The following is a 10,768-nucleotide window of genomic DNA, read 5'->3' as shown; positions in this document are numbered from 1 at the left end:
GGGGGGCACATTGCCATAACTATGTCTGGATGTGTGCACCTGGTATGCGATGAGTTGTGACGTGCGTTGAAGTTGCTAATTGTTGGCAGAGGTGATGATAGGTGCTTGTAGATGGAATTCTGAGTGAGAGAAAGAGAGAGAAACATCAGGTGGAAGTAGTCGTGGACTAATAGAAGAGTTGCGTATGTGTCGGTGTTGGAAATGATATTTTGATGTTGGTGAGGATCGGGTTATTGTAGGAAGAACAGTTTAACGAATGTGTGAGAATTAGAGGTAATGTATGAACTTCGTTTGGCATTGCAAATTGGGATTGACCAGTGTGACCATCCTTTGTGGCAGTCTGATTCCGGTGTGATGGAGCCGGTCAATGACAATCCTCTTTTCTGTGACCAATGTAGAACGTACCAGATTAGTGCCTCCAAATGAGTGTTACCCAGTGCCCATTGACAGTTTTAAGGTTGGACAGATGGGTGATACCCTTCCTTTGGTTTTTGGCACTTTGACCGCTGTGACCACCCTTTGTTTGTGGCGGTCTGATTTTGGTGTGATGGAACCGGTCTCGGAGGGTTCTCTGTTCTTTGCGTAAAGAGAAAGAATGCGTCATTTAGAATTTAGCATTTTTTAACTTCTAAATGAGGGTTGCCCAGTTGCCATCAACAGTTTTAAGGTTGGGCAGATGGGTGATAGCTTACCTTTCGTTGCTGGCAATTTGACAACTGTGGCCATCCTTTGTGGCCGTCTGATTTCGGTGTGATGGAACCAGTCAATGACAATTCTGTTTTCTGTGACCAAAGGGAACCATTCCATAATTTAGAACGTACCAGATTTATCAATTCTTGACTTCTAAATGACGGCCACCCAGTGCCTAATGCCCATCATCAGTGTTAAGGTTGGGCAGATAGATGATATCCTAACTGGTGCTGCTTGACCAGTGTGACCATCCTTTGTGGCAGTCTGATTTCGGCATAATAGAACCCGTCATAGACAATTCTCTTTTCTTTGAGTAATGGGAACTTGTCCGTCATTTAGAACGCCCCAGCATTAGTGCTCCGTGACTTCCAAATGACGCTCACCCAGTACCCAATGTCCATCGACACGGTTCATATCCTACCTTTTATTGACCAGCGTGACCATCTCTTGCGGCAATACGATTTTGGTGTGACGGAACCAGTCACCACCAGTTCCCCTTTCAATGAGAACAGGGCACTACTCCTTCACTTAGAAGTGCCCATCGATAGTTGCCATGTTTGCCGATTCGTAGCTTCTCTTGAAGCAAGACTTCAATATACATTGTAACGCTAAAAATTTCATCACATCGGGCTTGGAACTAGAACCTTAAAGCTAGGCTACCTGGGCAGGTTTAATCTTGGGGAGACCTAACCGCTTGTTGAAGACCATCTCACCGGAGGTTGCAAGCAAGAGTTGATGTTGTTTAGCAGCAAGAGATGAAAATCACCCAAATACTTTGGCAACCATCGCAGCTTATATATCTTATAGGCTGCATACTGGTGATGGCCCATATTATTAATATGAGTGATGACAGCTGTTATTACCGGTCCAGTACAGGCACATAGTTGCGTTTTCTACGTGCCTTCCCTTACAGAAGCCGACCTGGCTTTCTCCCTCTATCCTCTAGCATTGCTCATGCTCGGCATGTCAGGAATTCTGCACTCTCAGAGACTGTGCACGTTCTCAGTGGACCCATCACACCCGATAACTAGAACTTTGTATGTTAGCAGGTTAAACTGTTCATTTCATCGATTGGTCTGCAATTGACACATTCCGAAGCACTTTACAGAGGAAACATTCACACGTCTGTTGCCGACTGGTGCTGACACTCGATCGTTTCACAACAGCCATGCAGTGGCACACGTTCACACTCTGGGGACGATTTAGGTCAATGCCAATTACCTTAACAACATGTTTTTGGATGGTGGGAGGAAACCGGAGCCCTGCAATGAGCCTTAAAGGTCCATCAGGAAGACATATAAATGCCAGATAGACAAGGTTCCCCCGGAGGGCTAAGCTCTGTTGCAATGTCATTAGAATGTATTTGATATAGAGAAATGTATTTATATTTGTCTGCATTCTGGGAAAAGAAAAGAAATTGCTTATAGTAAAGCTGGAAGCTACCCGGTGACGTGCATTTTGCTAGCCATGATTGGGTATCATAGACAATAACACTGGAAAGAAAGTCTTATGTATCAAATGCAAAGCGTCACAGATATCACTGGCAGTGCCCCTGATTCAACAAGCATTAAGCAGCACTGAAGGCATCCTAACATGTACTTCAAGCATGCGATAGTGGCCTCTCAGTCCACACTGTTTTAGCATACCTAAAGTGCTCTTGCTACTTTATGAATCAGGAGCGATCAATGTGACTGACGACGGGCTTTCTCCCTTCCCATGAAAGGTAACGATCCTTCCGCTTTATGCCGATGTAACAATATGCAGAGATTTGCATGCAGCCGGCGCAATCACGGATCCATCACCGGCGCATCAAATTATTAAACAGTCGCTTCATTTCTGCCTGTCAACGTTTTGTGACGGGGTGGAAATTGATTCGGTACACTGAAATGTGGATGAAGCACTGACGGCATGGATACAGTTCGGGAATGACAGAGAACAAATCGTCTCTGAACATTGACTCTGATTAGATGGAACAGATTCAACACAAGGCAGGCGGCACTGGAGACGGCACGGGGAAGCCGGTGACGTAGAGCAGTTTTCAGAGAAACGATAGGGAAGGTGATGATGTAGAAGAAGTAATACAGCAATACAGCATGGTATACATGAGGTGATAGAGAAGATAGTGGTATAGAGGAAGGAAGAAATGGAGCAGATAGGGGTATACATGAGGTGATAGAGACAATGGTGGTATAGAGGAAGGAAGAAATGGAGGTGATAGAGACAATGGTGGTATAGAGGAAGGAAGAAATGGAGGTGATAGAGACAATGGTGGTATAGAGGAAGGAAGAAATGGAGGTGATAGAGACAATGGTGGTATATGGACTGGGATATGGAGACCTGAAAAGGGATGATTTCAGTGCAGTTCTGTTTCAATCCCTGGTTTACAGAGCATGACCAATCAGATTGGAGATCTGGGACTATCCAAAGATTTTGCCCCATAGGGTTCTTCCTCTGCTGACAAACCTGCCCCACCCTCTTCCTTCTCACAGCCAGCAATGGGTGACCACGGGTCAAATACAAACTCATATATGCACATGTAGACATTATATGCTATTCAATGACGTGCAAGTCAGGTACAAATTGGAATATTTCCCATTACCAGAAGGGATTCTGTTCTTGGGGTGAGTACATTTGCTCTATGGAACCTATTTTGGTGTCTGGAAGATCCACAGTAAACAGTTAAACATTTGCTAGAAGAGGATTGGATAAATTCCCTCCCCCTTCCGATATCGAATGCAGCGGGGCATCCCCATTGTGTGTAGTAACAGAGGGAAATCCTTCCTTCCAATTGGAGGGGGCAGACTCCCACACACCTCTGCCTCTGCAGTGTCTGATGCAGCATCCTTGTGTACAGAGGCTGGGGGATGGAAAGGAAGAGGAGGGGGCTTCGAAATCCTCATCCAATGTTCCTATAGAAACAGCATATTTTGCAGATAAAATGCCTCTCCTGAGGACCCAGGCGTGTCCTGTTCCCGTATCCATGTAGATGGTAGATCCGGAAAAGCCGGTTGTCCGCACTATATGTTTACGGGCAGAGTGTGCACATGGGATGCTGCAACAGATCAAGAGTTAAGACGATTGTGAGGAAGGGAGGAGGGGGAACGTGATGGGGGAAATCCCAGATTGTCAGGCCACGCATGGTACGTGACACTGATCCAGATACAAGTAGATGTCGGATGTTCCCTGACAAGTGACAAACTGCTCCCGTGAGAGAGGTTTCTCTTTGGAAGGGTTTTCCTGAGCAGAAGAGAACCGGAAACACGGGAACACACGTTTTATTGCATGATACACAATCCTGATAGTAAAAGAGCCACGGAGCTGATAAATATGAATTGTCTTTAGGGTCTGCAAACCCAAAATATACAAAATGTTTATTTGGTTCACTAACCTTCTCCCACTTTTCTTTGGTCTAGGGTGCTTTGTGCATACTACGGACACCCCGCTTGACTGTGGGCCCAATCACATTGGTCAATGGTGATACACTAAGCCTACAGCAACCACATATCCTGTACCGGGGCAGTGTTGTGTATATACAAAGCTGACCATAGTAAGACAATCCATATAGAATGACAGCTGTACTCCAGGCAAACAGGTATATATACCAGTTGAAATGCATATATGTGAACTGGCTGACCGGCCAAAAGGTTTGACCTTCTGCGTGGCCAGTCTTTAAATCCAGACATCTCCCCCAGATGACACAGTCAGGTTCCTGACTTCACTTCTCTCTACTGCAGTTAAGCATTATAGCTTGGTCTACAACCCACCCCAAGTCTTGCCCAAACTCCTCCTACACGCAAAGTTATTTGTGGGCAAGTTTTGTCAGCCATGTTTTTAGTCTGAAAAGTTCCGCTGCGGCCAACCTCTGCATTACACACTTTTACTTTATACAAGGTGATGGTTCTTACGTGACCAGCAAAATTTGTGATCACAGGTATGGTACCATCAAAGTGGCTGTAGTGGCTGTAGGGAGTAGGCAAGTCCAACTTGTCTTCTCCTCATTATTTTGAAATGCCCCCCTTACTGCCAAAAAATGCTTATTCACTTCTTTTGTGTGGGAAACCTGATTATAATGGTCCACATTGTAAAATTTACCAGGTCAATCAAGCCACTGGCTAGGTGGTTCGTAGAGGCCGGGAGAACTGGTATACGACACCTCTGGCCAAAAATATGCAGCTGGTAAGGCTGAACACCTAAAGTGAATGGGGAATGTAAACGTAATAATAATACTCTGAATGCAAATATTGACAGATACTCTATATGGCAAACGTTTGTGGGCACCTGACTATCACACCTACCTATATGATCATAAGTATGTTGACACCTGTCCACTTGTTTGAGCTCAGGTGACTCCACTGGAGGGTACTGTCAATGCTACAACATGCAAAGACATTTTAGACAATCGTGCGCTTCCAACCTTGTGGCAACAGTGTCTCTTCCAGCATGGCTGTTCCCAGAGCCAGTTTGATAAAGACATGGTTGGGCACCTTTGGTGCGGTGGAACCCGAGTGGCCCTCATAGAGTCCTGCCATTATCCCTGCTGGACACCTTTGCGCTGAATTGCAACATAGCTTGACGACACATCCAACATCCGCACCTGACCTCCCAAATGCTCTTTTGGCTGAATGGGAAGTGGAATAGGATAGCCAACAAGGTCATATAGGTGTGATGGTCAGGTGCCTACAAACTGCCTGTAGTAAAGAATGCAGTGGCAGCATGGCATAGAGCTAAGTGGTTAGCAGTTTACCTTTGTAAAAGTAATGCTCTGGGATCAAGTCCCAACAAGGACACAGTCTGTATGGAGCTGGTAAGTTCCCCTCTTGCTCACATTTTCTTGTGGCTGTGTGGCTTACATTTCCTATGTGGAGCAGTTCTGCAACCTGACTTAGGTCAATGTCATTGCCTTCATATTTTTGCCTCGGGTTTCCCCACAATCCAAAAAGACACTCGTATATCAACTGATTTTAACGTGGTCTGGCAATCCTATGGTGGGGGATTTAGATGGTAAGTTCCATTAGGATCGGTCAATACCACTGGTTCCAAAAGCAAGATCTCCCTGCTATAATTCCCAACTCTGTGTCCGTCTACCTAGGATATTTGAGTGTTTTTGCCCAGCTTTGTGTGTTCCATCTCCTTCCGCATAATATACAATAAATAATAACCAAGTAGACATGGTGTAAGCCATTTTTAATGAGCATTGGTGCAGAGACAAGGATTCAGCACGGAGATCTCTTCAGTAGTGCCCCCAAGGTTAGCATGTACCAAAAACTCAACAGTTTTTGGTTGGACTGACCCATTAGTTAAACACCAGATAGCTAAATACAAAAGGGTAAATGCATAACCGTCCATGAAATAACATAAATGATATTACACCTGCCTTGGTTAAATGTTAAGACTGGTAGGTAGTTTTGAACCTGAGTGACTGCTGCAAGCACCATCTGAGGAAGATAAATCTCCCATGTGACCCACAAGCCACTTTCTATGGAAAAGCTGATGTAGAAATGGCCAAGCACTGAGTTATTTATCACGTGGTGGTGATGTCAAATGTTGCTTATATAGAACTGGACACACATGTGCTATCCTTTGCAGGAGTCACTCATGTTTAAAGTAAGAATCTTCCATCTGCCACCCAAGAATAAAATGATTTGGACAGATAAGTCGAAAGGAAATATTTTTAGTTGCTGTGGGTGGGCAGTCGTTTCAGTAATGACTGGATCTTTTGTCGTTATTAATGAGGGATATGCCCATATATGGTGAGCCGGAAGTAACAGGAACTGCAGATGTCTAGAACATAAAAGGTTAATGGCTATCGGGACGAGTCTGTATTCAGTGTCGAAACTGATGGCAGTCCTTCATGTGTAGCAAGGTAGAGTCAGTAACTAGTGCAGCATTCTATGTACGTGAAAGACAAATTGGTCATATCGGAAAATAGCTGTGTGCGTGCTTGCAACAATGATTAGATCCATGAACCCATCGCACTACTGACCGCTCGTTTCCATGAAGAAAAGATCGGGCGCTGAGGTGATCGACGGACAGCAACCGTCATATAAAGTAGAAAGCAGGGACACCGGCACTAAATATAAAACAGAAGTCTTATTTATTTGAAGAAAAACGACATGTCACAAAATGCATTTTGTGACATGTTGTTTTTCTTCAAATAAATAAGACTTCTGCTTTATATTGGAGTGCCGGTGTCCCTGCTTTCTACTTGCAACAATGATGACTGATAATGAGGAAATGTAAAGAAAAGGTGGGTGGTAGGAGAGACTGAGACACGGGATGATTGTGCAGCACAGAATGGAGATTGTGAGAGATACACAGAAAGCCATACTCGAGAAAACAAGGATGGAGCTGCTTGATTGTGATTGTGTCTTGTCAATTAAGGAGAGTCCTTGGTAATTCTGCATCGACGTGAATGAGGGAATTTAGAGGAACCTGCAGAATTTCTTGGTGGGAGGGGGGCGAGACGTAGGAGAGACCTGCAGAATTTTATAACGGGAGGAGACACCTGCAGGATTCCAAAAAGGGAGGGGGTTTGGGAAAGACCTAAAGGATTTCCACAATGGGACTCCCTCTCTCATCTCCCTCCAACCCCCCCTCTCCTCACTTCCACCTCCACACTTACTCCTACGCAGACACAATACATCTTCTTTCCTCTCCCTCTGTCTGTGCTAGCACAGCACTCTACCCCCACCTAGTCTCTCTGGTCCATCACTGATGTTTCTTGTTTCCAGGAAAGAATGTATTTCTTATCAACAGTGAGTTAAAATCATGTGATGCTTTAATGCTTTTATCAGCCAATAAACACATTGTCTTTTTCTCTCTTTCTCTCTCCCTCCCCCCCCTTCATCCTCATCTATAAATGTTTTTGTTAATTGATTTGATCAATATTTAATTCTGTTCACAATTATGTTATTACTTTATCTTCCTACCCCTTCCTCTTGTTTTACAAATTTACTTTATCCCAACCCCTACTTTACCTTCCTTGTATTTACCCAGAAATGTTCCACGCTCCCCCTATCTTTCTCATCCTTACCCTCACCCTCGTGCACTCCTCCATTTTCCATGCTATCCCTGTGAGCGGAGAGCAGAGTTACCAAGCAAATCACCAGATCACGCACAGTGACTCTGAGCATTCTCTCCAACCCGAGAGACACGAAGAAACTCCACCGCTTGCCCAAAGCCAGCATGGCGAGGGGAAAGACATCCAAGAAAGAGCAACTGCTGAGGTCAAGTCTGAATCCATTTCTGATGATGGAGATGAATTATTTAAAGACATAAGTCCGAAAGCTCTGGCGGCTGTTCTTCTTCAAGCACTCAACACAGAGGAAGTAGAGCAGGCTCCTCGAAACAAAGAAGAAAAACCATCTGTAGATGACCAACAGATTGTCAAACAGGAGATCGACAAGATAGACGAGAGTGAGTTAACAGAAAGAGTGAGGAGCAGAACAAGAAGTTCTGATGATGATGATGAGTCACTGAGTGATGATGGAAAGATAGATGAAGGAGATATGGAAACTGTGAAGTCCCTGCTGCAGGAACTGGAAGCTTTCAAACCCCCTCCAAAAAGAGAGCAGGAGCCTGATAAGAATGACAGTCCGGAGAATGATGATCTACAAGAAATAAGAGAGATGTTGGGATTTGGAGAGCAGACAGAAGAAGATAAAAGGAGCCCCCTGAATCCTGTGCCACACACCTCCAGAAGATTGGGGGAAGAAGATGAAGGAGACAGACTTGCCAATGTAGCTCAGGATCTTCTCCTTCAGTACCTAATAAATGAAGGGGAAAATGAGGAAGAAAAGGAAGAAGATGATGAAGAAAATAAAGAAAATGAACAAGACTACCAAGGTGAGGACTTTGGGGGGGATCGACAGCCTCTGTTTGAGGATGAAGAAGAAAATACACTGGAGAAACGGTCAACTGAAGATGATGATGAGGTGGATCCACAGACTATCGATAAACTGATTGAGCTATCTAGCCGATTACATCTCCCTGCTGACGATGTAGTAGATATCATCAATGACGTTGAAAAGAGGAAAAGGAGAAGGATGAAAAAGAAGAAAGCAAGAGATGATTTCATAGCAAGAAGAATCGAAAGAACCAGAACTCCCCCACAATCTTGGCCAGATTCTCCAAAAGCTACTTACTATCCTAGAAGAAGACTAGAACAGGAACCTTCTTGGAATAAGGTATCAGACACAACCTGGAAGAAATCATCAGATCCAACCTGGAATAAGAATAAACTGTCACCGTCCACCTGGAACAAACTGAAAGGGCCAATTTGGACAAAGTCATCAAGGTCTAACTGGAATAAGGAGTCAGAACCAATCTGGAATAAGGTATCAGACACGAACTGGAATAAGGTGCCAGATTCAAACTGGAACAAGGTCCCAAACTCAAACTGGAACAAGGTTCCAGATTCAAGCTGGAATAAGATGCCTGACTCAAGCTGGAATAAGGTGCCTGACTCGAACTGGAATAAAGGGTCAGACTCGAACTGGAATAAAGGGTCAGACTCGAACTGGAATAAGGTTCCAGACTCAAACTGGAATAAATTTTCAAAGCCGAGCTGGAATAAGTTGCCAGATTCAAGATGGAATAAGGTGCCAGATTCAAACTGGAATAAGTTGACAGACCCCGGCTGGAATAAAGTGTCTGATTCAAACTGGAACAAGATACCTGACTCAAACTGGAATAAAGTGTCAGAACCAAGCTGGAATAAAGTGTCAGACTGGAATAAACTGTCAGATCCAACCTGGAATAAGATGTCAGAACCAAACTGGAATAAGCTGTCAGACCCAAGCTGGCGTAAGGTGCCAGAGTCAAGTTGGAATGATATTCTAAAACCCACCTGGAATAAGGTGCCCCCGTCAAGCTGGAACAAGTATTTGGAACCGGTCCCGCGCAGATATCGCTCACGCCCATTACCTTTCGCTGGCTATATGAGGCCTCGACCCTTCCAAACCCCTCCCCGATACTACTATAAGCCACCGGCCCCACCAAACAGTGACTACTTTGCCGAAGACCAGGATAAGCAGGAAGAGATGGAGAACTATATCGAGAGGATCCTGATGACCCACCCTGAGGTCTTCCAGTGATATAACCTCAGTCCCCATTCAGAATCCTCTGAACCCAGACAGTGAATCCAGTCCAACTCCATTCAACACAACTGCTGAGAAAATTAATAGACAAATATCAATTTGCATCCCCCAAACGATCTTCACCCACATGGATGTCATCCAACCCAAACCAACTCAACATACACTGATGAATTCTTTGTCTAGTAGATTCCACATTTCAGTGCCTGAGCATATCAGTGTAATGACTGATTCCACAATATCACCTTTGCTGTCCAGTATTACCTTAGAGTACTACATTATTTGAAGGTGACTTTGCATACTGTTTTAATGGTCAACCATTTGACATATTAGTGGTCCAGTCAATTATTTTCTTAGAGGTATGGCTAAAAACTGGAGATCTGGTGGTGATCAGGAATACTGTAGGATTTGGATACATATTACTCTGTAAAAAGTTCCAAGGCCCCACGTCCAAAATAATGTACCCCTACCTCAATAGCCTAGCATCGGGGTACTCGGTACTCATTCTATATAAACTATTGCACTAAAAACATTTCACTTTCTTGGTATTCAGTAGAATATTTTAGACCGTGATATGTTGTTCTTCAACCCTTAGGATGATGGACTAAATTTACAGGTGAGGAATGCAAGTTTACCTGTCATGTACAGCCATCTTTTCTTTTTATACAGGAATGCAAGTGTTCAGACTGCTAATTCACAAGAGTGACTACATGTCTCGTGTTCCAGATTTCATGAACACTAGGCAGATCATGTTAACCCCAAGACGTAATGAGTTTTATGAACAATAAGGGTACCATGGCCCCACATACTGCTCAAGGGTTAGTGCCAAGTTCACAACCCTTGATGGATCTAGGAACCCTGTGATGGATCTAACATGGCCCCCCATACTGCTCAAGTGCCATGTTTACAACCCTTGATGGATCTAGGAACCCTGTGATGGATCTAACATGGCTCCCCGCACTGCTCAAGGGTTAGTGCCAAGT

At 44.3% G+C, this 10,768-nt stretch overlaps 1 protein-coding gene across 1 annotated transcript in view; it reads left to right on the top strand.

Annotated features, from left to right (window-relative positions):
- The window catches only part of VGF (VGF nerve growth factor inducible), a 10,960-nt gene extending 444 nt beyond the window's left edge, over positions 1-10,516 (top strand). Inside the window, exon 2 of the mRNA XM_018566681.1 lies at positions 7,687-10,516. Within this exon, the coding sequence (XP_018422183.1) occupies positions 7,689-9,785 (2,097 nt within the window). The 5' untranslated portion in view covers positions 7,687-7,688 and the 3' untranslated portion in view covers positions 9,786-10,516. The remainder of the gene's footprint in view (positions 1-7,686) is intronic.
- Positions 10,517-10,768: the final 252 nt, after the last annotated feature.

The sequence above is a fragment of the Nanorana parkeri genome, unplaced genomic scaffold (genome assembly GCF_000935625.1).
Source record: "Nanorana parkeri isolate BGI_ZX_2015 unplaced genomic scaffold, ASM93562v1 scaffold968, whole genome shotgun sequence".
Lineage (NCBI taxonomy): Eukaryota > Metazoa > Chordata > Amphibia > Anura > Dicroglossidae > Nanorana > Nanorana parkeri.
This window is presented reverse-complemented; position numbering and strand designations above follow the sequence as displayed.